General features: G+C 36.8%; 1 protein-coding gene and 1 long non-coding RNA gene across 7 annotated transcripts in view; one reads left to right on the top strand and one right to left on the bottom strand.

Annotated features, from left to right (window-relative positions):
* LOC309692102 (NACHT, LRR and PYD domains-containing protein 14-like) overlaps positions 1-11,497 on the top strand; it is a 33,407-nt gene extending 21,910 nt beyond the window's left edge. For all 6 annotated transcript variants that reach the window (XM_082510309.1, XM_082510306.1, XM_082510308.1 and 3 more), the window contains 2 exons: positions 9,823-9,996; positions 10,962-11,497. In XM_082510309.1, the coding sequence (XP_082366435.1) occupies positions 9,823-9,996; positions 10,962-10,971 (184 nt within the window). In that variant the 3' untranslated portion in view covers positions 10,972-11,497. The remainder of the gene's footprint in view (positions 1-9,822; positions 9,997-10,961) is intronic.
* Positions 6,761-9,294, bottom strand: LOC309692111. Its single transcript, XR_014272224.1, has 2 exons — positions 7,907-9,294; positions 6,761-7,529 (listed from the first exon to the last, which is right to left on the bottom strand). It is a non-coding gene; the product is annotated as an uncharacterized lncRNA (long non-coding RNA).

Genomic DNA, 11,497 nt, shown 5'->3' with positions numbered 1-11,497 from the left:
GCAGGCTTTATTAAACGGAAAACTTCCACAACAACCTCTAAACAGTGGTTTATGGCTTTTTGTCACCTGCAACACCATGTAACACTTGGATGTTAGATTCTTTTACCAGTCAGTGTTGTTAGCCCCAACCCCCAGGCTCCAGCTGTCTGAGCTCTAACCCTGGCTGCCAAATGTCCCCCTGAGGCCTTTGTGCCTTTTACCACCAGACTAAGTTTGTAGTCCTATCTACTAATATTATTTTATTTTTTTATTATAGCACAAGGTTCAGTTAGGTTACTACTTTGACTTCCTCAATTTGAGCACATTTCTGACCCGATACTTTATCAAGCTTTTACTCGAGTGTTTTTGACACTAGCAGCTGTACTTCTACTTAAGTGAAAATTGCCTGCAATTTTGCCACCTCAGTTGCCACTTTTCTGGAGTTTGTACACTTTTTATATTGAAACGTTCAACGTTTTACGTGTTATCCTTGATCACAGTTCTAAACAAGTTAACTTTCTTCACTTCAAAGTAACCCAAAAAAAGAAACTATATGTCCAGTTCTCTTTACTCCAAACCTGGTTTAAGGCTATGCTGTTGTTGTGATATGGCCATACAAATAATATTAAGTTTAATTAATCTTAAAAAAAAAATGGCTGCTTCATGGCTACCTGTTCAGAGAATTTGCAGACTTTTATGGAAACTGTCACAATGTAACACTCTCACTGTCAAAACATGGTTGATCCATGTTTCTATGAACACTGATTAATATATCAACAGCTCTGAAAATCCTTTTTTTTTAAAGTAAAGCAGAACAGGATCTCTGTATCTCTAAAAATCCCAACAAAACTGGCAATCACCTCTAAACAAATGGAAGTAGTTTATGGATCTTTATCACCTGCAACACCATGTAACACCTAGATGTTAGACTCTTTTACCATCACATTTGCAAGGGTTTATGTGTTATCCTTGATCACAGTTCTAAATAAGTTAACTTTCTTGACATAAAAGTAGCCCAAAGAAGACAAATATATGTCCAGTTCTTTTTTACTCCAAACCTACTGATCGGAAAACATTATGTGATGCTGGAAGTTTTCATCCTATCCATCTGCAAAACAAGTTTACCTGTAAGCCAACACATTAGACGTAAGCAAATTTGTGAAATTCCTGAACAATGTGCTTTGTGGAGTAGCAGTAGTACTAGAACTAGTACTAGTAGTCCTAGTATTCTGCAGCAACCAGGCTTCAAGAGTGATCACTCTTCTGGCTTTCAAATGGTGAAAACATGTCACAGTCTTAACCGCAAATCAGAAATGTTGGTAAATTTAAAAAGGAATTTAAACGTCAGCTTTGACATAGACACAGACTTTATTAATGCCACACTCAGGAAATTCACATGTTACACATGATTTAGCTCACCTGCTAAATCCCCAGAGCAATAACCCCATCAGCATCATTAGCCTGAGTGTTGATCCTCCAGGTGTGTGAGTGTGTGAGTGTGTGTGTGTGTGTGTGTGTGTGTGTGTGTGTGTGTGTGTGTGTGTGTGTGTGATCAGAGGTGAAGCTGCTTTCTGCAAAGTCTCATCAACAACCAAGAAGAGTCTAAAAGCACTAAATATGAAACAGACCATTTACCATACCCAACACTGAGCTCCTGCACAGTCAGATGGAGTGAAACATAATGTCCCAGTGGTGTTCTGTTGGATTTAGCAGGTGAGCGTTGTTGCCAGTCAAAACCTTTTTGGAAACTCTTTACAAGAATCAATGTAATTATTTGTTTTACTTGAATCAAATGTATTGGTTTCATTACATCAAATTAAATAATTTTGGAAACCCGTTACATCAAATAAAACTTTCTTGGAAAAACTTTACAAGAATCAATGTAATTATTTGTTTTACTTGAATCAAATGTAATGGTTTATATACCTGAAATAAAAATTTTTTTGGAAACCCGTTACATCAAATAAAACTTTCTTGGAAACACTTTACAAGAATCAATGTAATTATTTGTTTTACTTGAATCAAATGTAATGGTTTATATACCTGAAATAAAACTTTTTTGGAAACCCTGTACATGAAGTAAAAGGTTTTTGATCTTGTAAGTTCTGGCTTTAATATTTTCAGCTGATAAAGTGAACTTCATACAAACTCTGTGTTAGAAAAAGGGGATAGTTTACTACATGCTATAAAAACACAATCCTTAATCTTTTATTTTGCAACTTTATCTTTCTGTTCTGGTTTTTAGAGTGATTGTTTTATTGACTCGTACTTTGGGAATCACCCTGTTGTGAGAAAAGGATAAGCTGGGAGAGAATACAGCATTATACAAGCAGAGTGTTTTAGCTGTATCCGTAGATCTAAGACATAAACCTGTTGTTAAAAAAGAATAGTTAACTGAAGTGCAGATTTAATTTTAAATTATTTCACGAACTGTCCAGGAATTACAGAGAGCTTTATACTGATATGGTAAAATTCTCTGAGTGTATTGGTTGTATATGACAAGTATTTGTAAATCATTAGTAGTTACTCTTGCATAGGTGTTTTGCTTGTTTTAAATTTGTGCACTATTTATTTTTATTTTTTGTATTTTGTAATGAATCTCTAATTCACTTTTTCTTGTTGGCCTTGTTGTGTGTACCTCACAAGTCAAATTATACATTGTGATGGAGCAGTCACAATACACCCGCACGAGACACAGTTTGATTTTTCTAACACAGAGTTTGTATGAAGTTCACTTTATCAGCTGAAAATATTAAAGCCAGAACTTACAAGATCAAAAACCTTTTACTTCATGTACAGGGTTTCCAAAAAAGTTTTATTTCAGGTATATAAACCATTACATTTGATTCAAGTAAAACAAATAATTACATTGATTCTTGTAAAGTGTTTCCAAGAAAGTTTTATTTGATGTAACGGGTTTCCAAAAAAATTTTTATTTCAGGTATATAAACCATTACATTTGATTCAAGTAAAACAAATAATTACATTGATTCTTGTAAAGTTTTTCCAAGAAAGTTTTATTTGATGTAACGGGTTTCCAAAATTATTTAATTTGATGTAATGAAACCAATACATTTGATTCAAGTAAAACAAATAATTACATTGATTCTTGTAAAGAGTTTCCAAAAAGGTTTTGACTGGCAACAACGCTCACCTGCTAAATCCAACAGAACACCACTGGGACATTATGTTTCACTCCATCTGACTGTGCAGGAGCTCAGTGTTGGGTATGGTAAATGGTCTGTTTCATATTTAGTGCTTTTAGACTCTTCTTGGTTGTTGATGAGACTTTGCAGAAAGCAGCTTCACCTCTGATCACACACACACACACACACACACACACACACACACACACACACACACACACACACACACTCACACACTCACACACCTGGAGGATCAACACTCAGGCTAATGATGCTGATGGGGTTATTGCTCTGGGGATTTAGCAGGTGAGCTAAATCATGTGTAACATGTGAATTTCCTGAGTGTGGCATTAATAAAGTCTGTGTCTATGTCAAAGCTGACGTTTAAATTCCTTTTTAAATTTACCAACATTTCTGATTTGCGGTTAAGACTGTGACATGTTTTCACCATTTGAAAGCCAGAAGAGTGATCACTCTTGAAGCCTGGTTGCTGCAGAATACTAGGACTACTAGTACTAGTTCTAGTACTACTGCTACTCCACAAAGCACATTGTTCAGGAATTTCACAAATTTGCTTACGTCTAATGTGTTGGCTTACAGGTAAACTTGTTTTGCAGATGGATAGGATGAAAACTTCCAGCATCACATAATGTTTTCCGATCAGTAGGTTTGGAGTAAAAAAGAACTGGACATATATTTGTCTTCTTTGGGCTACTTTTATGTCAAGAAAGTTAACTTATTTAGAACTGTGATCAAGGATAACACATAAACCCTTGCAAATGTGATGGTAAAAGAGTCTAACATCTAGGTGTTACATGGTGTTGCAGGTGATAAAGATCCATAAACTACTTCCATTTGTTTAGAGGTGATTGCCAGTTTTGTTGGGATTTTTAGAGATACAGAGATCCTGTTCTGCTTTACTTTAAAAAAAAGGATTTTCAGAGCTGTTGATATATTAATCAGTGTTCATAGAAACATGGATCAACCATGTTTTGACAGTGAGAGTGTTACATTGTGACAGTTTCCATAAAAGTCTGCAAATTCTCTGAACAGGTAGCCATGAAGCAGCCATTTTTTTTTTAAGATTAATTAAACTTAATATTATTTGTATGGCCATATCACAACAACAGCATAGCCTTAAACCAGGTTTGGAGTAAAGAGAACTGGACATATAGTTTCTTTTTTTGGGTTACTTTGAAGTGAAGAAAGTTAACTTGTTTAGAACTGTGATCAAGGATAACACGTAAAACGTTGAACGTTTCAATATAAAAAGTGTACAAACTCCAGAAAAGTGGCAACTGAGGTGGCAAAATTGCAGGCAATTTTCACTTAAGTAGAAGTACAGCTGCTAGTGTCAAAAACACTCGAGTAAAAGCTTGATAAAGTATCGGGTCAGAAATGTGCTCAAATTGAGGAAGTCAAAGTAGTAACCTAACTGAACCTTGTGCTATAATAAAAAAATAAAATAATATTAGTAGATAGGACTACAAACTTAGTCTGGTGGTAAAAGGCACAAAGGCCTCAGGGGGACATTTGGCAGCCAGGGTTAGAGCTCAGACAGCTGGAGCCTGGGGGTTGGGGCTAACAACACTGACTGGTAAAAGAATCTAACATCCAAGTGTTACATGGTGTTGCAGGTGACAAAAAGCCATAAACCACTGTTTAGAGGTTGTTGTGGAAGTTTTCCATTTAATAAAGCCTGCAGACAAGCGATGAGCGGTAGCTAACATTCTTTAATCAAGACAAAGAACAGAAATCAAGCTTGGTGAGGGACTGCCATCGCTGGGGCAGAGGGGTGAGCAGAGTCTCTCACTGAGCCTAGCATGGCTCTCAGTTTTGTCTTTCCCGCAAAGAAAGTTTCACACTGCCTTGCTATCTTTTACAGTGGAGAAAAGACAAAAAGACTCTTCCTGTGGAGTTGTCTGCTTCCCCCCAACTTCCTTACCAGACCCCACTATCTGTTAAACTGTTTAAATGGAGTGTGAGGCAGACATGCTAAAACAGTGACCTAAAAGCATTACCAATAAACAATGGGATCAATACATAAATGAAAGAAATGCAGCTGATAAAAAAGCCATAAACTACTTTCATTTGTTTAGTGGTGATTGCCAGTTTAGTTGGGTTTTTTTGAGACACAGAGAGTGAGAGATCCTGTCCTACATTACTTTAAAAAAGAAGATATTTTCAGAGCTGTTGATATATGAAGCTCTGAGCATTGAGTGTTGCATTGTGAGAGTTTCAGTAAAAAGCCTGCAAATTATTGCATTTATACTGGAGAGCAAAGAAAAATTAAATTCTACTTGTACTATGGAAAATCAGTTTCATAAAAGCTACATAAACAGAGCTGAAGAAGACTGCGTTTGTAAAACTAGCGGTAACGTGTGAGAATTATAAGTTATAAGACTGTTTCTGCTATCGATACAATTTGTGTTGTTAATCCTAAATGATTCACGGTGACAACATCATAAGAACAAGGTCATTTTACTCCACACACACACATTTGGAAAATCACATAGTTTGACCATAAAAATTCCCAGAATAATTAGTATTTGAGATTGCTGAAGCAACATCACTAAAGAAAAATATCCTTGCATGTCACTTTCGTTTAAAAATATAAAAAATGTGAAGTTTTTTTTTTTGTAAAACATAAAAACAACAAAACTTAAGACCTTAAGAATCTCCTTATGAATGTTGTGAATATCTAGATCATTGGTGTTTGGATTTGAGGGTCAACAGGGCGAACACTGAGGCTGGGTATTAGAAATACAACATGGCAACATGAGACATGTTAACTCTGAGAACACTAACATCTAGATTAAGGTGTGAGAGGTAAATACATAACAGAAGCTAAAAAGGACTTGCTTGTCTCTAGATTAGTTAAAATAAATTGAAAATAAACTGATTTGAACACGTTTGATGCATTATACAAAAAAAGGTTCATGATATAGTTCACATGATCTAAGCAAGAGTGACTCGGAATCTCAAATGTTAAAGTACACTTACTGATTGTACTTTTACTACATGAGCTAATGTAGATGCTCTAAAAGCACGCTGGCTGAAAAAGAACCACACGTTTGGAGAAACTGTGCTGTAACTTCTCATACTGTGAAGTTTTCTGACAAAAGTGAATTGAAAACTTATGCTGTACAGCTTACTAAGGGGTCCTTTGCTGGGCCATGTGCAATTACACAAAAGAACAAGTTAAATTTCACCATAACACTGACTGGAGAAAAGCCAAATTGGGATTCTAATTGACATTACAACTGAAATCAGTGCTGTGATAGTTAGTTTAAGATCACAACCTGATTTAAAACACAGTCTAACATCAACATTCTTGCCCCTGAAAATAGGTCAGGATGGCCGAAAAATGTACTTTAAAAATGAGATTTTCTTTTTGTTTCATTGGAACAGTAAAGTACCATAACAAAGAAATGAGTACACCTTTGTAGATATCACTGATATGGAGTTTTTCATGTTTTACATACAGACTTTCTCATTTAAACCATGGTGACTTAAAAGTTTAGCAGCAAGACACTTGTTTCCTTTGTTCCATCAAACATTTCTTTCAGCCATCTGTGTTTATCAGAGCGATATGTGACTAATTTTTTATTGAATCACCAGAAAGTACACAAATACAAGATTAAATATTTTATTTATTTATCAAAGATACATAATTACACATTGATACAATGAATAAGGTGTCTATAAAAATTACACATGGTGTAAGAAAAACATTATAACATACAAATAAGTGTTTTAAGATAATCTGACATACTTTAAAAGCATAAGAATAAAAGTTTTTAAAAAAAAAAAATCATGTTCTTTGATGATCACATTACATGTATCACATTTTTTAAAGCATAACGTAGGGTGTTCACAAAAACAGTTTTATGATTACTTTTTCCACAGTGCTTGTATGCCTCTTGCAAAACTATGTACTTATCACCATATGACATAATAACTCACAATTATGCAAGACCAGCCATGAAATGTCCGTCGCTTCATTACAATCATTTGTCCCCGCTGCTGCCCTCAGACCCAGTCTGTGGGGTAAAATTGCTTTTTTGGTGGTTCATAAAAAATATCTCAAAAAGCGATGTTAGCGAGGGGACCAGAAACACTGGGTTGCAGAGCAGTTGGTAAGGACTTGTATATTTCTGGAGAGTCTGCAAAAGCTGTCTTGCTCGTGTTCCTGATTGGATATGTGGAGCCCGGCTCTGATATCTCACTGGTGGCAGCTAAAGGTAGGCATGCCTTGGAGGCGGAGTTGGTCTCGGGCGCAATCTTTCAAACGAGCCTCACGGCATTTCAGGCAACCTCAGGCCGGAAACAACATCCGGTCACTCGCGGTCAAAATCCACGCAGAGCTGGTGTTTCGCAGGGATCAGGTTAACACATCTGGGTCTAAAAATATAAAGAAAAACAAAAAGAGTTTTAAAACACGCAAACTAGCAAAATATCAAATAACATAACAATAACAAGATGATATGAGATACCCGATGAGGCCATGATAGGTGATGTAGACATGTAATGTATAAACTTTTACGGGAGTTAAAAGTGGAGCTTATATATATTTTAAAGTGTATTGTACGTGGGATAGGCTCCAGCGCACCGCGCGAGCCTGAGAAAAGGATAAGTGGAGGCGAATGGATGGATGGATGGTGTATTGTACCTGTTACAAACCATTGTGATATTTATTTATTTTTTTAAATGAAAGGATTGACAGAGTGGTAAAAAGGAAAATGCGAAAATGTAGTTAGAGGGGGAAGATTAACACTTACCGAGTGATATGCACATAGGGCACGCGAAGGTAGTTGTTGATCCCTGGTTTCATGGCTGTTGAGCTCGCAAGCAGTCTGAGCGGCGCCAGTTGTTGATATGTCTGAAGTCAGATCTCTTCTGGGGGTTCGAAGATAGTCTTAACATCAGCGGGAGATCGTAAAATCAGACCTGGAGCGGATTGGCTAACCGGGGTGCGAAGGGAGCGGTGCAAGGGTTATGTGATTGGCAGCGGGGCGCAGTAAGGGGGGGAGTTGGTCTCCGGCGCAAATTTCGAACGAGGTAAGCAGCGCATTAGGGAGCAGAGCGGGGAGCGAACAAGCAGGAAAAAATTGTGCTCTGCAAGAAGTTGTGGATCGGAGATTAAGAGCGAGGTAGAACTTAGAGTGTGCGTTGAATTTTAGAGGTAGCTAGCAAGAGGGAAGTTTTTGAAGAAAAAAGAGTAAGGAGCTTTCCCAATGTTTTTGGATTATAGCGCTTTTTTTTGGGGAATAGAGGGGTAGCTAACAAGTTATTCTAGGGGTTTTGGAGAAATCGCGGAGAAATTTTTAAAAGGAGTTTTGGCTTTGTTTGGCTGAGCATGAAGGGAGCCGCGGGGCGCTGAATTTGAGAAAAAAGACTAAGGATTTTTTCAGGATTTTCCCTGTTATCGAATATAAGGTTTTGGGAATAGAGGGGGTACCCTAACAAGTTATTGTAGGGTTTTGGAGAAATCGCGGAGGGTTTTTTAAGGAGTTTTCCCTGCTTATGTATCTAAGGAGGGTTAGGGGATCGCGAGTTGTTTTTTCTGAGTATGAGTTTTATTCTAAATCTACAAATGCATATAAATCTAAATAAAGTTTTCCCCCAAGGCATGCAGCATGTGTTTGTGGCCATACTGAACGTTACAAAAGCACAAGTTTAACTAAACAATTTTAATATGGTTTAATACATTTTTAAACACATGAGCACGGAGCCCGAGAGAGCACGGTCCGGAGACACGGGCGCGCCCCCGCGCGCCCAGACACACAGCCTCGGGCGCGCGCGGGCGCGCGCACACACACTGACCCGCCACCAGATGGCGTTTTTTGAGCATAAAAAAATAAATAAATTTTTTAATTGCTTAAAGAAATAAAAGAATGCTAATTTGATATATAAGAAACTTTCTAAATAATCAATTATATTTTTATGAATATCATATTTTTATGAATATCATATTTTTATGAATATCATATTTTTATTATTTAATTACTTCCTACTTCCGGACTTCCGGAGCTAATTTAATTAGGGGATAATTTAATTAGGGGATAATTTAATTACTTCCTACTTCCGGACTTCCGGAGCTCATGAATAATTAATGAGCTCCGGAAGCAACCTGTCACTTTTTTTGACGAAAGGGGTATAATATCACTCTCTATTGGGTCTGGGTTTGTAGTTAATAAGTCAGCCACAGCCGACTCAAGTTGTTGCTGTGGAGGTAGTCCTCAATTTTATTATTATAATCCAGCCTGGCCTGTCTGATGCCCTTTTTTAGATTTACTCTGGCTGAACTGTACAGTTCCACATGACCAGACTTGAAGGCAGTGTTTCTGTTCCTCAACAGGGTCCTAACTGCACTTGCCTTCCAAACCTTTGGTTGGCATACACCCAGATGCCGTGGTGATGGTGTCTGTGCAGTACTAGATATAGCAGAGTATAGATGTGGTGTACTCCTTCTGGTAGGCAGGCTGGTAACATAAACAAGGATATTTGGTCCAACTAGCACAGGTGGGGTGTTGTTATGGTGCTGTATCCTTGTTTAATGTTGGAGTAGACTTTATTCAGTAGCTTTTCCCACGTGCAGTACAGTTTACATACTGACAAAAATTGGGGAAGTAACCTGAACACATTTGATATAATTTATCACTGATTATATGTAGATGTTTTATTGTTTATCCAGTCTGAGGAGCTGCAATTTGTCAGTGATCAGCTGTGCTGCACTGGTTTCTGCTCTGAGGTCCAGTCCTTCACATCTAAGAATCCTGAACCTGAGTGACAACAACCTGCAGGATTCAGACGTTAAGCAACTCTCTAAACTTGTGAGGAGTCTACACTATAAACTGGATACCCCAAGGTTAGTAAAGGTTGATTGGTATTGTACTAAACACAGTTATTATGAAAGGTCAACACATATATAATCAAAATTTTCTTGTAAATCTCTATCATCCAAGTGTTGGCTTTGAATTAAATTAGTTATTAACTAACTAATTAATTATTTTACTTTTTTCCTTTATTTGGCTTTCATTTATATCTTGTGTAAATGTTATTATTTAGTTCCAATCTATAGCACTTAGCATCAGCTATGTTTGTTTTAAGGTTCTTTATAAATAAAAATGATGATGATGATGGCTTGACATTAAATATCTCCCTCTGCCGGTTTTGCAGCCTACTGTAGCTTTTGTTGTGAGCATGTGTTTGAGTTGTTGTAAAGATGATTGCTGTTTTTGTGTTCAAGTCTAAGGATATAAACTTGGATTGTAGCTGACAGTCTTATAAGATTTAAAGAAACAGGTTCTCATTCATCAGAGTGTGGGAGCATAAATCTGCGGACTGTTGTTCAGAGAACCACTGTTACATTTAATAATCTAGTATCTGCATCTAGTCTTCATACAGAGCAGAAGTTCTTTTGAAGTTCAGAGTTGCATTTGCATTTTTTTCCCCGTCAGTGGCTTCATCTAGATATATTCAGTGAGAGCCTGCATGTTTATTTATTAGCTGATGAGATGTTCATTAATGCACAGAAACTCTTTGTTTCATTTAAACAGCAAGAATCTCATCATTAAAGTGCAATGAAGTATTAAAGATTCTCATCGGTTCATTTCCACTGTGAATTTGAGTGAAACAAACTTGATGTAGAAATTCTGTGTGAAGTTCAATATATTCACTCCAACATCTTAACATGAGAGCTGAGAGGACAGCGGTTACACCGCACATTTGCTCCTCTGCTGCATGTTTTACTGGAGGTGCTTCATCAACAAAGCGAATAAACTGAGTTTCCGTAAACAAAATATTAATCTCCGGTTCTTCTCTGATTTACAGCTGGGAATGATGATCTTGGCAATGGTGACAGTGTATGTGAGTGGATGAGCTGTGTCCTGATCATCCCGAGAGACTGAAGCAGCAGCAACGTGTGCGTTACTGGGAGGTGAAATGGAGAGTTAAGCTTCATCCAAAGAGAAGAAGTCTAGATGACTGTTAGTGCTGGAGCGTGAACTCTTCTAAGAGTATGCTAAGTGTATTCTTCTAACAGCTGCACTGAAGAAAAAACGCATCAAGGGGGAAAGGGACACAGTTATTATTAAGGGGGAAAGGGACACAGTTATTATTATTATTATTATTAGTAGTAGTAGTAGTAGTAGTAGTAGTACTATTATAACAACCAATGATCAATTTTACAAATATAAGTATAAATGAAAAAATATGAATACTGATGCTTTTAATGAAGGACAATGTAAATACTGGTGTAAGTATATACTCATATAGTTAGATATCATTCTTTTTATTTAGTTTTTTTTTTTTTCAAATAAGTACTTTCAGTTTAACTTCATTTTAAATGTTATTCAGCTTTTGCTTTA

The sequence above is a fragment of the Aulonocara stuartgranti genome (assembly GCF_965226115.1).
Source record: "Aulonocara stuartgranti genome assembly, chromosome: 17".
In the NCBI taxonomy this organism is placed as follows: domain Eukaryota; kingdom Metazoa; phylum Chordata; class Actinopteri; order Cichliformes; family Cichlidae; genus Aulonocara; species Aulonocara stuartgranti.
This window is presented reverse-complemented; position numbering and strand designations above follow the sequence as displayed.